Source organism: Bolinopsis microptera, chromosome 12 (assembly GCF_026151205.1).
Source record: "Bolinopsis microptera isolate Bmic1 chromosome 12, MBARI_Bmic_1.0, whole genome shotgun sequence".
NCBI classification, from domain to species: Eukaryota; Metazoa; Ctenophora; class Tentaculata; order Lobata; family Bolinopsidae; genus Bolinopsis; species Bolinopsis microptera.
Genome location: NC_087083.1, coordinates 12,857,677 through 12,878,248, shown reverse-complemented (window position 1 = coordinate 12,878,248; position 20,572 = coordinate 12,857,677). Strand labels below are relative to the sequence as shown.

Genomic DNA, 20,572 nt, shown 5'->3' with positions numbered 1-20,572 from the left:
TTCTATCATTTACGATCTACACTCTGTATGTTATGTGATCTGACTTTGTTGCTGCAGTCTAGTTGTTTAGACTTGAGATGTGGAAATTTGACAGTTGAATCATGCATAATGTTAGTTATTTTTGTACCTAAACTAACGACCGCACGTGTTTCGTTTCAACCTTGTGTCATGAAATTTCATATATTGCTATATCATTGTACACCATTGTCGAAGTTTCGAAACTAGAATAAAGAAATAAAGGTACACAATCATTTCAGACACCTCTAAATGGAGGAATATCTCAAGAATGAGAAATATATCTAATATACGTATTGTGCGTCAACAGAAACACGTCCAATCATGCTACCTAAAGCCCCACAACACCCGCATATTATATCTATAAATATTGAAACCTGATCCGTCCTTTTATTATCGCCAGTTGCGCCGTTGCGGTCACCTTATGACGCGGTATATGCTGTAGCTGTGGAAGTAGCATTTTCTTTTTTAATGAACTTTTCTGTCATCCTTCATTTACAATCTACGCTCTGTGCTATGTGATTTGACTTTGTTGTTGCAGTTGTTTAGACAGGAGATGTGGAAATCAGACGGTTGAATCACGCATCATTTTAGCTATTTTCGTACGTATTTCGTTTCAGCACGTATTTCGTTTAAGCCTTGTCATGAAATTTCATATATTGCTATGTCATTGTCGAAGTTTCGAAACTTCAATAAAGAAATAAAGGTACACAATTATTTCAGAGATATCAAAATGGAGGAATATCTCAAGAACGGGAAAGATATCTACGATACGTATTGTGCGTCAACAGAAACACGCCCAAACATGCTACCTAAAGCTCCACAACACACGTATATTGACGTATACCCAGATGAAGATGAGCCCGGTCACAGTTTTAAAGACGATAAAAAACATCAGTTAGACTATGAGACCGAAGTTGTAGTTTATAGAGCACTGGAGGAGCTACTAGATGAAGATATAAACGTTCTACACAGTTTCGATTATACACATCATCAATATCGTTTATGCGATAAAAGTCATGTTAGAAAAGGGTGTATGGCTTGCCGAAAAACACCTAACAATCGCGAGGTAGAGTGCGATTTTTTGATCATAGGAAATAACTATTTTGTGATCATTGAAGTGAAGAATATGACAAGTTTTAGTGGATCAAAACAGCAGAATCCTGGATTAGATGAACAACAGCATAAGTTAGGATTGCAGGGATCATACAAGAAATCAGAAAAACAGAGGGAAAGAATGGTGAAATTGATCAGAAGCATTGAGAAACGCACAAATATCTCTCACTTCACTGCTTATCCTAACTTCACGTGGAAATACAGGACAGAATTTAATTTGAAACCTGATCAGTTATCATCGATTATATTCAAAGAAGATACAGAAGATTTTGCATCTTGGTGGAAAGGCAACGTTACAGATTTTAACATAGAAGTAGCTTTGAACTCTGACTTTCAAGCAAAACATGATAAAGTCAGGAACATGCTGCTTGCTATTTGGTGTACGGATAATAAGGGCCACTGTGATAAATCCAAGTGCAGTTTGGGATGGTGTATACAGGATATTGATGATAAACTGCGCAATGGAAATTTTACGTTCAGGGAAAATAATCCAAACGTTATTCCAGCCCCAGATGTCATTAAGAAGTACTTAGGAGTGAACAACCTCACTAAGAAGCAAGTTGAAGCGTACAATTCAGAGGAACACTTAGTTCTTATCAATGGGCCCGCAGGAACGGGTAAAAGTGTCATACTGATAGCTAAAGCAATACAGCGTGCTAAGTCGGATGCAAATAAAAAAATCTTATTTTTCGTTGATGACATCTCAGCTGAGGAAGGGGTTAAAACTGCTTTTGAAAAAACATGTGTACGCCACTGCACAATATCCAGCCGTGAAACTTACGAGATGACCACGTTGCAGATTGTTGAGATGATATCCTTGAAATTAGCTGATAATCAAGTTATCATAATTCATTATCCAGAATATTATGAGACGCAAGATGGCAAGCTAGAGCTCTGGTCGAATTCCGAAATCAGCCAACGGTTTTCAGAAATACTTACTTCACATCTTGATTGTGATGTGTTTTTAGACGATATGCAAGAAATGACACATTATAATAACGTTGATGAAACGAATACCTTTATGACAACGTTATGTTCTTTGCCGGAGGGCAACCGTTATATCTGGATAGTTCATGATACGGCACAGGGTAGTTGTTGTATACTAAAGCCTTCATCTATACAACAATCGAACTCCCTCTTTCACACAATTACTCTATCAAAGAACTTGAGAAACACATACGATATATCGAATAGTTTATCAGTAATAAGGGACCATATAGAAGAAGAAATAATGAGAAGAAGAGAAGGGCCACTTGATTCAAATGAGACCATCGTTAAACAAACACCAGGTCATTACATTCGTGGACCGAAAATCAACATACATGTTTTTAATAGCGGAGATGTTGATTTGATAGGCACTTACCTAGATAAAGAGTTAGACAAGCTGCAGCGGGAAAATGTTCTTACACCGTTAAATACAGCTGTGATACGTAATAGAGGCAGACTTAATGAAATGGTAACTATAAAAGTTGTAAAATATTGGAATGATCGGTCTGCTGATAACATACACTTGTTATATGGCTCACACATTTCTTCAGGAGAATGGCCAGCTGTCATTGGTATACTTGAATCTAAGGGTTTACGTAACCTGCCTGAACTGTACATAGCCATATCTCGAGCTAGAGTTTACTGTTCAGTTTTGCTATATCCACACCCTAATATGACGTTAGAAGAGATGGAACGATTATTATCAGGTGATTTCAGACACTGTGCTAATATCATGAGACATTATTGAGAATGAATATGTATTAATTAATGTAATTAAATATTGATTCCATGTGCACAATTGACACTTAATTAACTAATTAAGCTGTATTTTTGATATGAAATTAAAACAGTTATATTTCTTGTCTTATTAAATATATTGGGATTCATTGCTGTTTACATTAAGAAAGACTCTGTATTAATTTAGTATTGATTCCAAGCATATATTTAACTAACACACTTTGCTGCGTTTATTGAATATTGATACAACATAAACTTGGTTCATTTATTCTTGATTGATAAATACATGAGTTTTGTTGCTTTATACAGCAGGGTGTCAGAATTATTTGCGTGTTTGAAATGTTATATTGTGTATTTTATGATGAAATCAATATTTTTCAACAGGTCCTAACTTCACAAGTTTCTCAATATCGAAATTACAAAATTCAAAAACTGGTCAATAGACAATCGTTGGAACTTTTTCGTAGTTTTAGAATTTTGTGTTAATGTACTTCATAACTAATAATTTATGCCGTTATTTAGAGAGTCGATTCCAAAAACGATTAGATTTATGAAGGAGTAAGGGTTTTATGTGTAATTAGTTTCCAACATTTTTCTTTAGACTAACGTGTACAGCTCTTGAAGCAATAGCGAACCATATGAAAAACTATAGCTTTTATAAAAGCTCTCTTTCTCCCCTAATTGACGAAACAAAAATTATTCGAGTGGACTCATCCCGGAAATCAGGGGAAGCAGCCGAAGGCTTCAAGTCAAATAATCCAAATTTTTCTCTTTCGTCGTGATTATCGACAAAATTGACCTTCTTATTTAGACTGAACTGAAGTATAAAGGACCTCCTCTTGAATTATCAAGACTGCATAGGAAATTGACCCTCAGACGTCAAGAAATGATCGTTTTTAAAAGCTTGAGACTGAGTAAGCTACAATTTGACCCAAAATTGTCTACGCTCCAACAATTATGACACCCTGCAGTATTATGTTCTACAGTCTACACCATGCCATGTATTATAACCGGGGTCCACAATTGTAAATAAGTACCTTTTCAGGCCCCTCCTTACGTTAAAATTTCAAAGCCCGGTTAAATTTTGAAAAAGTTCAAGCAAAAAGATTAACCTGAAGGAAATTTGGCTTGGGAGAGGTTACGTCATACGTGTCGGTATAAGACACATGACACCCACGTGTTAGTACAAGTCACGTGCACACCACGTGTTAGTACAAGTCACATGCACAATCACGTGTTAGTACAAGTCACGTGCACACCCACGTGTTAGTACAAGTCACGTGCACACTCACGTGTTAGTACAAGTCACGTGCACACCCACGTGTTAGTACAAGTCACGTGCACACTCACGTGTTAGTACAAGTCACGTGCACACTCACGTGTTAGTACAAGTCACGTGCACACTCACGTGTTAGTACAAGTCACGTGCACACTCATGTGTTAGTACAAGTCACGTGCACACTCACGTGTTAGTACAAGTCACGTGCACACTCACGTGTTAGTACAAGTCACGTGCACACTCACGTGTTAGTACAAGTCACGTGCACACTCACGTGTTAGTACAAGTCACGTGCACACTCACGTGTTAGTTGGGAGATATCCACCACCCATAACCAGCAGTCCTCCCACAGCAGTGATACCGGAGATAGCGTTAGTGACGGACATGAGCGGGGAGTGGAGAGCGGGGGTGACACCCCATACTGTGTGGTAACCTGAGATGGGGGAGGGGTTAGTGGGGCTCGGGGGTAACACCCCATACTGTGTGGTAACCTGAGATGAGGGAGGGGGTTAGTGGGGCTCGGGGATAACACCCCATACTGTGTGGTAACCGTGATTACAGAAACATCAACAGTTCAAGTATATCTCCATCAATCAACTCATGTTAAAACATTAATCAACAAACTAAAATAATTCGTAGCCTGCGTACAATGTACATTCTCAAATCAAACTCCTAACCCCCCACTCCCCCCGGCGGCTGGCCCCGGTTCGGATCTACATACCACAGATTCCAGCGAGAGCGAAAGTAGTGCACATAGTAGTAAAAGCCGGATCCGGTGCATTAGCTCCGAGAGTAACTAATGTTCCCAACCCTGCAGCGTACATCATTGACGACGACAACGCATCCTTGAACGGTTCCTTCTCTTTAGCCTTGACAACAGCGGCGCCGGCGGCGGGTTTAGCGGCGACAGGAGACGGCTCAACAGGCGGTGGAGGCCACATCATTTCTCCTTGGTTGAGGATCATGCTGCCTCGCACCACTTCGTCTTCTAGATTTGTTTGGTGGACGTTGTCCTCTCCTGAGAGAAGAGAGGGTGATTAGTATTAGCTAATTACAATTACGATTAAATAATTAGCTAAATATTAGTTAGAGTATGGTGATTAGTATTAGCTAATTACGATTACAATTACAATTAAATAATCAGCTAATTAATAGTTGGAGTAGGGTTATTCTAAGTTGATGAATACTGGCGATTACAACCGCTTCTAAGTAATAGTATGACGTATTCACTGCATTAATTATCTTAACTGAAATAATTGATCAACTGAATGTGTGAGGGTCACTAGGTATGCAAAGTAGCATTCTTATCATTTCATTATATTCTGATTTTTATAACGTCTGGTATCATATCCATATCGCGATCGTCTGATATCGTATCGTGCTATACTAAGTTAACAGTCTATTACAAGTATTATAAGTACTAACAACACAGCACAGCACTGTTTTAACTAATATACACTAACACGATATAAATCGTAAAGCCGTACGTGTTTTTGTTGTCCATTACTACTGAAGAAATGTGTAGAATGTACTAGAACACGAGGGAGTAACATGATACTGTAAACAGTACAAGAATGTTGAGTACGGTGTTACGGACACTAATCTAATTCACATGTTTTCAATCTATTTCCTGCTCACAGACCAGGTAGACTGTCATAGTGTTACACACATGTTGTTATGTATTGTGTGGAGTGTTACAGTGTATACTTTATAATAGTATCTAGCTAATGTCTTAACTACAGTTGTTATATATTCAGATGTTTTCATCTTCATAATGAATGATCATAATTTTACATGTGTAGCAAGTTCAATAAAAAGCTTAAATGTTTACACACTGATATTGAGCTATGTTATTTAATATCAAGTGTTACTTGGCGCTGATGGAAAATGGGACCATTGCTTGTGAGCATGCAATGCTTGATAAATGAATAATATTAGCAGTACATTGATATAAGTTTCGAACAATCTAGAAGATCCAAAGCGAGTAACCGCACATGATAGAATAAGTCTAGTAAGCTAACCCATAGAAAGAAGAAGTTTGCTGAGATTGTTGCCGTACAGTGTAGAAGATTGTGTAGCCTGTCTGGAAGGAAGATCTGTGAGACCAATGTGAGTTACTCCGGAGTACTCGTATATTTCACCTGAGAAAGTGGGTTAGAAGTTTAACTTACAAGCTAATTGTAATTAATTACATGTTAGAAGTTTAACTTACAAGCTAATTATAATTAATCACAATATGTTAGAAGTTCAATTTACAAGTTAATTGTAATTAATCACAATATGTTAGAAGTTCAATTTACAAGTTAATTGTAATTAATGACAATATGTTAGAAGTTTAACTTACAAGATAATTGTAATTAATGACATGTCTAAGGTTGATAAATGATTACGTCTTGTTTTTATATCATAAACATCTTGAAATAATTCTGAATGAAGACTAAAGAGTCCTTCAAAAATTCACGTTTTATCATTATTGGGTATCACAGTCAATATTTGGACAGAACGTGGGTCGTGGCAAATGATGAGAAAAGTTAAGAAAAGTTAAGAAAAGTTAAGAAAAGTTAAGAAAAGTTAAGAAAAGTTAAGAAAAGTTAAGAAAAGTTAAGAAAAGTTAAGAAAAGTTAAGAAGAGCCGATTCACAAAAGACTGACCAGGTTTAGTAGTCTCAATGTTACCACCAGCCTCGGCTGCCAAATCAACGACCACAGAGCCCGGCTTCATAGACTCAATCATCTCTCTGAGGGGGTAAAGAGGGGTAAAGAGGGGGTAAAGAGAGGGTAAAGAGAGGGTAAAGAGAGGGTAAAGAGAGGGTAAAGAGAGGGTAACGAAGGTAAAGAGGGGGTAACGTGGGTAAAGAAGGTAAAGAGGGTAACTTGTATTATAAATGGTTATAAAGCGTTGCAGGGTAAAGTATTTAATTCAGGTTAGCAATGCTAGCATTATTTAATTAGCATCATTTAATTGGCCGCAGGCCACTATATTTGAGGGCAACCGGAAAAGTGAGGATGTTCAATTGAAAAGTCAGTTACCCAAATAAGTACATGATAAGCTATAATTGAATGGGAATAAGACTAGAACATCATAAAGCGATCAAAAATACATAGATAGACTAGCTTAGGCAGAGCAGATATTTATAGAACTTATTTACTAATTGATAGTTAATTAAATAATTTACCTGGTAACCAGATAATATACTCGGTACTTAAACCATTTATTTGGTAATTACTTGGTAATTGTGTCATTACTTGGTAATTACTTGGAAATAAGAACGGGAGCCTTCTTTCCAGGTATAAGAGCTGTAGTGATCAGAATATCAATCTCTTTGCACTGCTTGGCGAATAAGTCCATTTCCGCAGCAATGAACTCTGGGGACATTTCCTTAGCGTACCCCCCGGTTCCTTCTCCACTTTCCTGAGGGAGATTGTGATATCACATGGCCTTACATTATCACGTGACTCGACTTTGTTATCAATGCCTTGAAATATATAATATCTTTTTTAAATACCATTTTACTAGCGTGCTCATAAGTATTTCATATTCGAAATTAATTCAAGTATATAATATTTAAAAAGCAGGATAATTGAACAAAGATACAACAAGAAATCCAGAGATTAAAACTAATATGTAATAGTGTACAAACCTCAAGCTCAATAGTAAGGAATTCTGCGCCCATACTCTCAACCTGCTCCTTTACAGCTGCACGTGTATCGAACGCGCGCACGATAGCACCCATGTTCTTAGCCGTACCACACGCGCTGAGACCCGCCACACCTCCTCCAATTATCAAGACTTTAGCTGGTGGAATCTTGCCCGCTGCTGTGATTTGACCTGACAGAGGATATGTTTTTGTTTTTTTTGATAGTTTGAAGGATGTAAAGTCACGTTATAATGTAAGGCCACGTGATCGTTAAATTTATTAATATCCTTGATCAACCTATTCTCTGTATCCATCGCTTTTTATAACAAACAGTTTACCTCTCTTTACATTAGGGATCATTTAAAGAAAATGAGAGCATTAACTCTACAAAGGGAAGAGCGAAAAGTCGTCAAATTAAATGTGTATTAAACTAAATACCTGTGAAGAATCGTCCGAAATGATTAGCTGCTTCAATAACTGCTTTATAACCAGCAATGTTAGCCATGGAGCTCAGAGCATCAAATACCTGTCAAACAGAAAGTGGTCAGAAAAGTTGAATTGTTAGTCAGTAGTTCAGTTCAGGACCCTGAGAAAATGTCTTGATCTTGTTTAACCTAACGTTAACCTTATTCTTAATATCGGTGCATTCCAAACATACCTGAGCCCTACTGATCCTAGGGACAGTGTCCATACCGAAGACGGTCAGCTCTTTCTCCTGGAGGGCAGACAACAGTTCAGGGTTCTGAGCAGGGTACACGAAACTGATCAGGGTACTCTTGTTCTTCAGGAGAGGTATCTCCTCTGTTGAGGGTGCTCGCACTTTCGCGATTATGTCTGAAAAAGTGGAGAATATCAAGAAAATAGAATTTATAATTTAGGTGGTAAGCTAGTTTTTGTGTTGAGAGAATTTTACATTCAAGTTGGCAAAATCAGTGATAGTGAAGTCACGAGTATAAATTATCCTTACCTGACTGGAAAGCAGCTTCTCTGTCAACGATCTTAGCTCCAGCATCTTCATAAGCGCTATCTAAGAACTGCGCACCAACTCCAGCACCACTCTCCACGTTAACACTCATTCCCTTCTTGATGAGCGCAGCGGAGGCTACTGGGCTGAGTGCAACCCTCTTTTCTGTTCCAATCGACTCAGCGGGTACCCCTGGTGACGAGAAAGATAGTTACTCAATATGACCGGAATTGTAGTTAAATTTCAACTAAATAAGGCTCCGGATAATAAACGGGATTACAACAGAAAGATCAATTCAAAATGGCATTTTAAATATTAGCACTATGAAATAAACCACCAGGCCATGGTCACGTGATATTGTGACCTGATCCATGCTGGTCACATGATATTGTGACCTGAGCCATGCTGGTCACATGATATTGTGACCTGATCCATGCTGGTCACGTGATATTGTGACCTGATCCATGCTGGTCACATGATATTGTGACCTGAGCCATGCTGGTCACGTGATATTGTGACCTTATCCATGCTGGTCACGTGATATTGTGACCTGAGCCATGCTGGTCACATGATATTGTGACCTGAGCCATGCTGGTCACGTGATATTGGATTACACAGGATTTTTTTTACACAGGATTAAAATTAAATTATAGATCCATTATCATGGACCGTCATAATTATACAGAGATTAATGAAAACATTCATCTTTCCTTGAAGTCAGGGCCAGGGTTATCCTTAAATCTTAATTATGACTAATTCGCGAGGTTCTCACCAAGTTGATAGTAAAATTGTTTAAGTTTCGTGCATTTGAATTACGTTGACGCATATCTTCGGTGAAGCTATTTCGCTCTTCGGAGCAGCGAAGGAAATAACCTGATCCATGCTGGTCACGTGATATTAACTTACCGACAGTGATACTCTCGTAGGGAGTTCCCGCAGCTGCCCTGCACACCCGACTGGTGGAGAAGAGTCTCTTGTGGTGTCGGAGACACACCCGCCCGGTTACACCCGACAGCAGCGTCATTCTGTGGTACAGCTGTTAGTGTATTTAACACAGTGTTAGTGTATTTAACACAGTGTTAGTGTATTTAACGCAGTGTTAGTGTATTTAACACAGTGTTAGTGTATTTAACACAGTGTTAGTGTGTTTAACACAGTGTTAGTGTATTTAACACAGTGTTAGTGTATTTAACACAGTGTTAGTGTATTTAACACAGTGTTAGTGTATTTAACACAGTGTTAGTGTATTCAACACAGTGTTAGTGTATTTAACACAGTGTTAGTGTATTTAACACAGTGTTAGTGTATTTAACACAGTGTTAGTGTATTTAACACTGTTAGTGTATTTAACACAGTGTTAGTGTATTTAACACAGTGTTAGTGTATTTAACACAGTGTTAGTGTATTTAACACAGTGTTAGTGTATTTAACACAGTGTTAGTGTATTTAACACAGTGTTAGTGTATTTAACACTGTTAGTGTATTTAACACAGTGTTAGTGTATTTAACACAGTGTTAGTGTATTTAACACAGTTTTAGTGTATTTAACGCAGTGTTAGTGTATTTAACACTGTTAGTGTATTTAACACAGTTTTGAACAATAATTTGTGATTTATCAGACCTAGAGTCCTGAGCAAATTTATCAAAGCCGCAAGATCATCAAATCTGTAATTTAGCTTTTATTATACTTTAAAATGGTTTGAAGAAAACTCAACAACAGTTAATAGAAGGTTTAATGGGCATTTTCAACAAAAAATTCACAATTATATCAAAGTTTGTAGCAAATACCACGCATTTGGTACGAACTAGAATCAGCTACCTCTCATAACCAGTTATTACATAGTAAGCTACTGATGTAGTAATTAATTAATACTATTAATTAGTAACTTATTAATTAATTAACTAAATAGTGCTACTATTGTTAAAATCTCCCAATTAAACTCTTCCATATCTATCTTTGGCTCAAGCGCAGTAATCAGTGACGTGATATATGAAGTGTTATGTAAAAAGAACCAACATAAGTCACTGAAATTTTCAAGCAACAGTAGATAGCCTTATCGCATTCTTATCACAGGAAATTATGCAATGATTAAAAAAAGACTTAACTGCAACATTTCCAATCCTGTACTACGTTGTATAATGGCGATTTGAATAGAGTGGCCAAACAATTTGTAAGACTTTAATTTAAATCATTCAATTCACATGTCCACGAATGTTTCAAATTAACAAAAAGTACATTCTGAATATCATATTATGTCAGTCTTGATTCAACTTTCACTCAGTTTTGGATTTGATCTTGATCTTCATTTGGATTCTTCCTTGGTAGTCTCTTTTTGCTGCTTTGATAGTTTCAGCATAGTCCATCTTTTTTCGTTAAGCTCTTCGAGCAGTTTGTCTGTGGTGGGTCTTGGAATGGGGTCATCTGGGAGACAGTGTTATGGTGGTTACTTAGATTATTACATACAATTTATGAAATATTAATTATTTGTTGCAATATTGTCACTAACATCATCTTCACTCAGGTTACATTTCAACAATGATTTATATCAGTAAATCAGTTAAATTTGAAGTAAGTTTTCACAAACGGTCATAGCTGTGCTTTTTTGGATCCTTATGTTCAGTCTTGCTGGGTTGGTTTCCCCACTTTCGCTGCAGAACATTAGTCGACGAAATAGTGCGGACCACCATGCGGGGAATCGTCCCACAACTTAGGCTTCTTGTTAACATCGGCATACACTTGTAAATGTTTTACATATTAGTGAACTGACATATCGATAAGGTCAACAAAAACGGGCAATTCGGCTAATATTTTCTGTAGTCGAAAAGTTCAAAGCTTTTAGTTGTGAGTTATTCACTTATTTACTGTCTAGGTAAATTTTTTAACTGTACATCTACATTTTTCATCAGCAATTTAAAATCCCTGTATAGTATGAGGTACAAACATAGAAAATCAAAAATGACAAAGGTCAGGAAAATAAATTATTAGTTTACAAATATGCTGTTTTTCATAATTCACTGGAGAGTCACAATTCAGCGGAGCAAGCACTGCAATCCGGCTGCAAATTTGCATTGGATGTTAAAAATTCTAAAAAACAGTGATCTGCACGATCCTTAAACTTCAACAACTACCACAGACATTTGATAGTAATATCATCTCCTATCAAACAAATCCCCATACGTTTCACTAATTGTTTCAGAGGCATACGATGAACCTTCTTCATAAGTACCATTCATAAGATTTAATGCAAGTCCACCAATGGCACCCAAGCCCAAGAACTTAGAGCAAGTAGCAATTCCTCTAGTTGATTTATAAAGCGCGCCAGTAACAGCACCACCACCAATGTCATTCCATATATCATCTTTATCCCTCAATTTGCCAATACAACCCGTACTTGCTGTGTAAAAAAGAGCTAACACAGCTAGACTGTTACCAACAAATGTTCCACGTTTTGTGATTGAATTAAGGCAATGGTTTCGACGTAAGATTTTCGATGTATTATCAAACGTGCGTGTATGCTCAAAAAATCCCCATAACCCGCCTCCAGCTAAACCAGAGATGTAACTACTTCCTATCCCAAAGAACATGATATCTGACAACGACCTCTTCTTCTTTTCGTCGCCTGAAAAAATGTTTCTTTTGCATTTAGTTCAATTAGCTTCAGTAATAGTCATGTGAAATCTAATTAAAATCATCACATTAAGTACATTATTTCATGAACTAAAAGAGGCATTGATTTATAAATTGATATTAAGAAGTTATTGCTTCAAATAACCTGCAAAAACATATTGAGATCCCTCTAAATCTTCAGCATGAATTTTTAGTGCAAGATGTTGGTAATGTTCAGGAGGTGGGGTGAGAGGGATGGAGCCAAGATTGGCATAGTCATTCTCTCCAGTCATGACTGCAACCTTCTTAGAGTAACAATGGTTAAGACATTATTGTTGGTTCACACTTTCTTTTAATAGAATAATGAAATCAGTGTGTATCAGTTCTATGGTTAACAGTGCACTACAAGTAGTTTCATCCATATTATGGCTATGAAGCCATGACCAAAAATTAGAACTTAGAAAATTTATCAATTCCAATATTTTTGAGTGCAAATGGATGGCGGTAAAAATATCGGATCTAACAAATCTCCTAGCCATCACTGTAATAAATTTAAATAGAGTTTACATAACACTCAAGACACTGCACTGCACCAACAAGACTCAAATAAACATCAAATGCAAATGTAGAGGTTAAGTATGAATCCTCTGCTAAACTAATCTATGTCAAAATAATAATCAACCAATACTAGTTATTATATAATCTTTAAAAACATCATTGCATTAACAAAGCATAGTTATGGGCCCACCGTACCATAAAAAACTCTATACATGATTTATATGTGCACTAGAAACCTAGCCTGCTGGTCATAATGCAGTAATGTTCTCTGTATTTAAATAAATTTAAAATCAGTTTTAATTTCTCTCTGTAAATTACCTCCGTTTAGTTAACAGTATGGATTTTGTTTGACGAGATTTTCAGTCTGGAAGAGCAGGGAATTCCACATTTGGCGATCCCCAATTGTTCTAGAAATCTAAGATTTCTCGAGGTTTGCAGTGAAATTGTAAAAATGATAAGCTCAAGCTTGTGAGGAAGATTTGTCTATATAAAGGCCCTCCCACGCCAAGCTGGGGAGTTTAGTTCTTATACTAGACGATTAAAGTTCCAGCCATTAGTATATGTACACGGCCTTATCCAAGCCTGTAATAAATGGAGAGGCCCTACTAACTGAATGGATCGATACCTCATAACTCATTAACTCTTTTGATTGATCGAAGACTTTAACGCGACATTTAAGTCAACTCTTAGGCTGCTTTTATGTATCACATCTCAACCAGTTAAAAATCATTTAATAACACTGTTGTTCCACCTTGATATTTAGTGACACACGGTGTTGAAACTTAATGTTTCATCGTAATTCAAAGTTAGAAATCTCAACCATAGTTCGGTGTGTTACTTTGTATGCACTCATAAATATCACACGACCCCTACGGTCGTTTCACTATCGTCCTGACGATACAGGGGGAGCCGCGCACTTCGTGCGCGGCGGGTCATACAACGTATGGCAAAATTTACTTTACAGTCGATTTTAGCAATTGTTCTAAAAGGGCCCCTGACAGTGGAAACCAACTTGAATTTATGACGGATGTTACTCGTCTAAATTTCTTCGAAGTAGCGCGCGCCGGGCTTGTCCATTAATAATGGCTTGTCCATTAATAATAAACAAGCTTGAATCGATATATTTTCAAACGCAGATTCCAAATTTGGAGGACTTTGCCGCTTCGATGTTCCGAATTTGACGGATGTTACTCGTCTAAATTTCTTCGAAGTAGCGCGCGCCGCTTTCTTTTCGAAATGTTATGCACTGGCCCGATGGAAAGTGCTACGAAGTAGCACGCGCCGGGCCTAATCATTAACAATGGTCAAAAACTGCTTCTAATTATTGCTGCTGACTGCTGCTGAGTGATGCTCATGGCGCGCGCGACATGAGCTGTGGGATTGTGAAATTAGTAAGCTATATCAATTAATTTTGTAAGCTCCCCTGTAAAATCTCTACACTATATAATAAAGAAACGCAAAACGACAGTGGGGGCCACAACGTGATACAAAGCATTTACACAGCTAGCTAGTATAGCTATAGCACGGCCACGGTCGAAATTTTTAATCGCGACCCGAAATTTGTTTTATTTTATATTTGAAGACACGCGCGCAGCTAGCCATAAAACTATAAAAGTTGCTTCATTTTATAAAGTTTATTTATATTAAATTGGTAATGTTTATGTATTTCACATATATATATATATATACATATGACATAGCCATGCGTTTACGCGTACTGCGTGCACAGGAGGGGCAAAGTGAGCAGCATGGTGAGCTTAATTGTCAATTGACGATGTCAATTAAAATTCATCGCAGCTCGGCGAGGCACAGTAGCGCATCTCGCCGATCTAGCGATTCGGCGGAATGACAGGCTGAGCGCCGCCCAGTAAGTCTTGCCCTTGGTAGGTTATAAACCTTGCTCTAACCAGAGCCCTCTCGCTTGCAGTAGCGCGCGTCACGCAGTACGCGTATACACATGGCTATGTGAATTATAAACCTACAACCATATCGTGGCCGTGGCTTTCTTTATTAATAATGAAATCATGATGACATGATGAGGATATGAGAATGGTGATCACCTCGACACTTACTGGGCCGCGCTCAGCCTGTCATTCCGCCTAATCTCTAATGAACATAATAGCCTGAGGTCCCCAGGTAACTCGACACCTCATGTGTTGTGAGACAAAAATCTAATCATTTGTTGCGAAATTATAATGTATAAGAACTTAGTTAGCTTAGATAAACACAAATTCACGAAAATCTCCATAATCTCTTTTTCCATATTTTTCTGCAATTGGCAATGCAATAATGAATAATTCTGCTCAATTTTTCATTAAAAATATAAATTCAATGTTTATAGGTATACACCATTAACATTACGGCATAACATACAATTCTATCATATGTTCATTTAATTGTTCATGATATACTAGACTGAATAGTGAATATTGTACATCAACATGCATATTGCATATGTGACATTGTGACAGTATAAATATAATTATAACAACAAAGTCAAAAGTTATACGGTGTATTGATTCAATAAATTAATTTCAGCCTTTAAAACTGAAATCTATCACTCAGACTTCAGTCCCATTATATTAACAGTTTTACTACCATTAATATTATATCTAATCAGCTTCATTTCTATTTACCTTATTAATATTGGTCATAATTATCACGGACGTTATTTTTACGCTGAATTCCGGTAATTATTTCCATTAATTTTAGTGTGTGTGTCCCTACATATGCATTATGCGTAGATATGATGTGTAGCCGATTACTGTATTAGCTTATTAGTATACTATGACAAATATAATCACTCCTCAGTCACATTCTAGAGTTCAGAAAAAGAGTAAAACATTTATTTAAAAATCACCAAAAGTTTTCACAATTTTTTGGAAATTTTTGGGCGGTCATGAGCGTGAATAATAATGTCTGTGAAAAATCTGGGCCGTGAAAAAGTTATCCTTGATAATTATGACCGATAAGGTAGTTTCACCCCATAACATCATCTTGTTCAACTTGACTGACTCCCTTCTCGTATTCCTCGCTGAATTTAGTTACTATAATCGTAGCGGGCAGAGCTATCAAAACCAATGCTAGAAACACCGCAATCGTTCCAACAATCTGAAAGGTTTGGTTATTAGTGAAATAGAGAAATATTGTAACACCGAAATGGTAAAATAGTGAAATAGTGAAGCAGTGAACTTTGTTGTTTTTGTGAGACGAGGACATTGCTGTCAGCTGTGAGCTTGTACTTAAGCTACCTACCAAGAAACACAATATCAATACAGTCAGAAACTACGCGAATGTACATCACGTGACACTTACAATTAACCAATCAAGAACCAGTTAAAGTTTACAACTCTACCTTGCCAGGGAATGTCTCAGGTACCATATCTCCGTACCCAACAGTAGTGATTGTGATAACAGCCCACCAGCAGGAGTTGGGGATACTATTGAACTTGCATCTCATACTCATCTCTCTACCTTGTCTACTGCAAGCTTCTGCTACTTCCTGCATGTATCATTTTGTTAAGTTTTTATTATACCTTCCCTGATAACTGTGTTGTAACAACACAGTTATCAGGGAAGGTATAACATAAAAGCTTAACAACACTGTTGTTAAAGAATGAAATGTATAATCAAGTTTTCCTGTGCAGTTTATATTTATTTCAAATGTTTTTCAAGTACAATTGTAGTCGTGATAAAAGCTGAGAATGAACTAACATGACTGTATTCAACGTAGTACATGACGGATCCAAGCAACAGAGCCGAGAGAGAAACCATTGCTGCGAGCAACAGCAACTCTTTCGTAGTCCTGGATAGCGCTCTGACCAGGACTAGAAGAGCCTCACATCTTCTTACTAGTTTAAACACTCGCGTTACTCGGAATATCCTGCATATCTTGTTGTGTTTTTAGAAATATTCCACGAAAATTGTAGGAATTCATGTTTGAAGTTGAAAAATTGACCATCAACGTTTATGACCTACTAACTCACTGACTCACTGACTCACTGACTCACTGACTCACTGACTCACTGACTCACTGACTCACTGACTCACTGACTCACTGACTTACTAACTCACTGGCTCACTGAATCACTGGCTCACTTACTCACCGACTCACCGACTCACCGACTCACTGACTCACTGACTCACCCACCGACCCACTAACTCACTGGCTCACTGGCTCATTGACTCACTGACTCACTGACTTACTGACTTACACACTGGATGACTAGTAACTGACTTACTCTTAGGACAGTGTATAATTCACTGGAATTTTCATGACTTCTTTGATGCTCTATAGTCGATGCGACGTTCGTCTTAGACATGGCAACCATAACAATTTCCAAATAAAAGGGAATGACCGAGAGTAAGTCAAACCAAGGTAGGTATAATTTGAAGAACCTGAAAAATTTTAAATATTTCTTACCCTGAACTGTAATTTTTAAGAAAGTCTTCAAAATTTTGAAAACTTGACTCCTTTGTGATTTCATTTTCAACATTGCAATATCCACAAAAAACAAATCTTCGTATTTAATCTACGTATTTAATCTTCGTATTTAATCTACGTTTCAAATTCACCAGTACCATATATCAAAACATACCATAAAGTCACCAGTGCAGTATCAAAACATACCCTAATGTCACCAGCTTACCAAAACATACCCTAAAGTCGAGGGATGAGCGATGATTCTCAAAACGTAGTCGAAGGTAAAGTAACCCATTATCACGGAGTTAGCTGCGAACGCGAACTTATGGGCTTCTTGTCCATTCTCCGCGAAATATTTCTTGTAGGTCGGTTCTGGTTAATGTTATTTCTTGAGAATTAGGCATCATATCATGCTGTTTACGATTCATAATAAAATCAAGTTGTCATTTAAGTAAGAATACACATCTAAGCGAAACAAATAGAAGAAAAAAGTGATGGACACGACTACTGACTTCTTTTTATAGTATTACCACCTACATGAGAATGCAGAAATGATACCTTGTCAAACGTCTGGCCGTATAATAACTATTCAACTAATCCACATAGCTAAGGTTTAAAGATATAGCATGTACCTGATTCGATGATAAGCATGATGACTGATAAGCCGATAAGTAGACAGTCTACCCACGCTAACACATTCGCAGAGGAGGACGAATTGGCAAAGTTCAGCAAATTATACAACTGAAACACAAGGAAATTTTATATCCAGATCACAGAAATATATTTTGTCAAATGTTAGAAAGGGTTATGATTTTTCATGGCCCGATACTCCTGTAAACTAAAATGGTAGTTTTGGCTTTTTGTGTGCCATTTTATATGTACCTTCTCTCGCTGACTTGGATCTACTGATTTTATCGCTTTAAGACTAAACCCATCACTGCTGTTAGCAGACAACCTGAGGAAATACGGCTATTATATATCACGAAAATAAGGATACAAAAATAAGGATACGCGTCGAATGTCGATGGCAAGCAGTAACATTCAATTGCAACGTGCATCACAATCATTTTATGTGATGAACAATTTTGATGTGGTTACAATATATAAGAATGTAACACGTCTGTAATCGTTAGAACATACCACAGTGATACAGAGTCAGAATATTAAAATATACATTCTAGTTAATATAGGCGAAATGTTGAAATAAATATGAAAGACACACTACACCTGTAAAACTCTAATTCTCTTCTAATCACTACTGGATCTTCTATCGCATGGGATGGGTATCTGAATACACCTGACACATTATTAGGTAGTTAATAAACCAAACCATGATTGTTGTCAGTAACGGATTGTTGCAAACAACTATAAAATCAATTCGTAATAGCGTAGCACTTAAATATTGAGACAAACCAAGCGACTATAACAGAGCCTAACATTAATATCGTGTGGATGATATACTACTCCTCTTAAGCACATGGATCAGCTTGTTATTGTAGGTAAGCGGACCGAATCCCTAACGGATAAAATCACTTACGTTTAATAACTGCCTGTTAGTTGGGATAGTGTCAGGATTAGAGGTGGGGTTAGTGTCTGGGTTAGGATTTGTTAGGGTAATTACTAATTATAGTTCGTTAGGGATTCGGTCCACCAACCGTTACTCAAACTTTACCTCCTCAAAACAACACATTCAAATACCTTTCAGCTGATAGAACTGTTGGACAGATACAAAGAACTCTCTGTTCCTATCAAAGTAGTAAGCGTTGAGGTCATCCCTCCAGAACCTGTTCTTGTCTGAGGATCCTAGAAGGGTGTCGGGAAACATGTTCAGGTTTTCTGTTCTGATTAGGAACACTCGTCCGGATACGTTGAACCTGAACATTTTCCTGTGAAATTCACGAGCATGTATCTTTGTAACTCCGAACTGGTGTTGGATATTGACCAGTTGGTTTTGGCCCAAGAACCTCAACCTGACGAACTAACACAAAAATTTCGACAAGTATTAACAAGCTACTTGATATAAAGGAAACATCTCCTATAATGAATACCAACCTGACAATTATTCACTGACCGTGTAAAGTCCCGCACTCTGATCTTGTTTTCATCTAGATGATCACGTGACACTTTCACAGTGTTCAAGACAAAAGTTGACCGTCCAGGGGTTGCTGATTTGTTTAGTCCAGCAGTGAATGCCATGAAGCTCTGCTGAACGATTTATAAACTTTGAATTATACTTTACTACACGTATTTAAGACCGTAGACTCGATTTAGAGCGGGCCGGTAAATCAAAATACTCATAAAAATCATTGATTTTTGATTGGTGAGCTAATTATTGAAAATTTATAAAAAACCATCAATTCTAAATCGGTGCACTATGTCTATAGGGTTTCAGAAACATAAATGTTGACAACAGAGTTTATAGTTATACCTTATACTCTTCAGTGTTTAGTGACCCTGACAACGAGAAGAAAAAAGACACAACCAGCAATATAACATCGCCCTCAGAAAAGTTAACATCATTCAACTTTAGTAAAGAGGACCTCATCACAGCTATTGATGAAATTGATGCTGACTCAGCAACATCTGATGGGGACATTCCAGCAAGGATACTGAAAGCTTGCAAACAACCGCTTTCAGAAGCCCTGATGATCATTTGGGAGAACTCCTTCAGAAATGGTCAAGTTCCTTCAGTCTATAAGGAACAATATATCACACCAGTGTTTAAAAAAGGAAACAAAACAGACCCGGGAAATTATAGACCTGTCTCGTTAACTTCCCATATGATAAAAGTGTTTGAGAGAGTACTAAGAAAGAACATGGTAGAGCACTTGGAGTCGAATCAAATATTCTCTGAGAAGCAACACGGCTTCCGGAAAGGTAGAAGCTGTCTTACACAGTTATTACAACACATGGACTACATCCTAAACAACTACCTAGACAGCTCCGAAACAGACGTGATATACCTTGATTATGCTAAAGCCTTCGACAAGGTGGATCATTCCCTACTTCTTAAAAAGGTTAAGTCGTATGGAATACAAGGTAATCTGTACAAATGGATTGAGCAATTCCTCCTTGATAGGACTCAAACGGTCATTGTTGATGGAAAACATTCTAGGCCAATGCCGGTTATCAGTGGAGTACCGCAGGGGACTGTACTTGGTCCAATCCTCTTTCTTCTTTACGTCAACGATCTAGATCAGTACGTGAAAGATTCCAAACTTAGCAGCTTTGCCGATGACACCCGAATA

The 20,572-nt window shown here is 37.4% G+C and overlaps 2 protein-coding genes and 1 long non-coding RNA gene across 4 annotated transcripts in view; all 3 read right to left on the bottom strand.

Moving 5' to 3' along the window:
* LOC134824344 (NAD(P) transhydrogenase, mitochondrial-like) overlaps nucleotides 1-20,572 on the bottom strand; it is a 1,149,555-nt gene that overhangs the window by 9,877 nt on the left and 1,119,106 nt on the right. Inside the window, exons 1-10 of one of the 2 annotated variants that reach the window (XM_063836228.1) lie at nucleotides 9,643-9,788; nucleotides 8,740-8,928; nucleotides 8,431-8,606; nucleotides 8,211-8,298; nucleotides 7,776-7,963; nucleotides 7,392-7,546; nucleotides 6,787-6,872; nucleotides 6,157-6,276; nucleotides 4,857-5,153; nucleotides 4,439-4,568 (exon numbers count right to left, since the gene is read on the bottom strand). In XM_063836228.1, coding sequence (XP_063692298.1) covers nucleotides 4,439-4,568; nucleotides 4,857-5,153; nucleotides 6,157-6,276; nucleotides 6,787-6,872; nucleotides 7,392-7,546; nucleotides 7,776-7,963; nucleotides 8,211-8,298; nucleotides 8,431-8,606; nucleotides 8,740-8,928; nucleotides 9,643-9,760 — 1,547 coding nt within the window. In that variant the 5' untranslated portion in view covers nucleotides 9,761-9,788. Of the gene's footprint in view, nucleotides 1-4,438; nucleotides 4,569-4,856; nucleotides 5,154-6,156; nucleotides 6,277-6,786; nucleotides 6,873-7,391; nucleotides 7,547-7,775; nucleotides 7,964-8,210; nucleotides 8,299-8,430; nucleotides 8,607-8,739; nucleotides 8,951-9,642; nucleotides 9,789-20,572 lie in introns of those variants that run through there. The other variant, XM_063836229.1, reaches the window with a different exon arrangement.
* LOC134824244 (uncharacterized) lies at nucleotides 10,457-11,474 on the bottom strand. Its single transcript, XR_010161369.1, has 2 exons — nucleotides 11,322-11,474; nucleotides 10,457-11,158 (listed from the first exon to the last, which is right to left on the bottom strand). It is a non-coding gene; the product is annotated as an uncharacterized LOC134824244 (long non-coding RNA).
* On the bottom strand, nucleotides 15,881-19,520 carry LOC134823923 (potassium voltage-gated channel subfamily A member 10-like). Its single transcript, XM_063835519.1, has 9 exons — nucleotides 19,396-19,520; nucleotides 19,023-19,198; nucleotides 18,872-18,917; nucleotides 18,207-18,279; nucleotides 17,957-18,065; nucleotides 17,561-17,696; nucleotides 16,616-16,784; nucleotides 16,257-16,403; nucleotides 15,881-16,012 (listed from the first exon to the last, which is right to left on the bottom strand). The coding sequence occupies exons 1-9, from the start codon at nucleotides 19,518-19,520 to the stop codon at nucleotides 15,881-15,883; spliced, it is 1,113 nt and encodes a 370-aa protein (XP_063691589.1).

What these genes read in the sequence shown, in the direction of transcription:
- LOC134823923 (XM_063835519.1), bottom strand. Translation starts at nt 19,520, where the DNA reads ATGGCATTCACTGCTGGACTAAACAAATCAGCAACCCCTGGACGGTCA. An exon ending in AGAGTGCGGGACTTTACACG is followed by an intron (nt 19,199 to 19,395) that starts GTCAGTGAATAA and finishes GAAAATGTTCAG; the next exon opens with GTTCAACGTATCCGGACGAG. An exon ending in CATGCTTATCATCGAATCAG is followed by an intron (nt 17,697 to 17,956) that starts GTACATGCTATA and finishes AACATTAACCAG; the next exon opens with AACCGACCTACAAGAAATAT.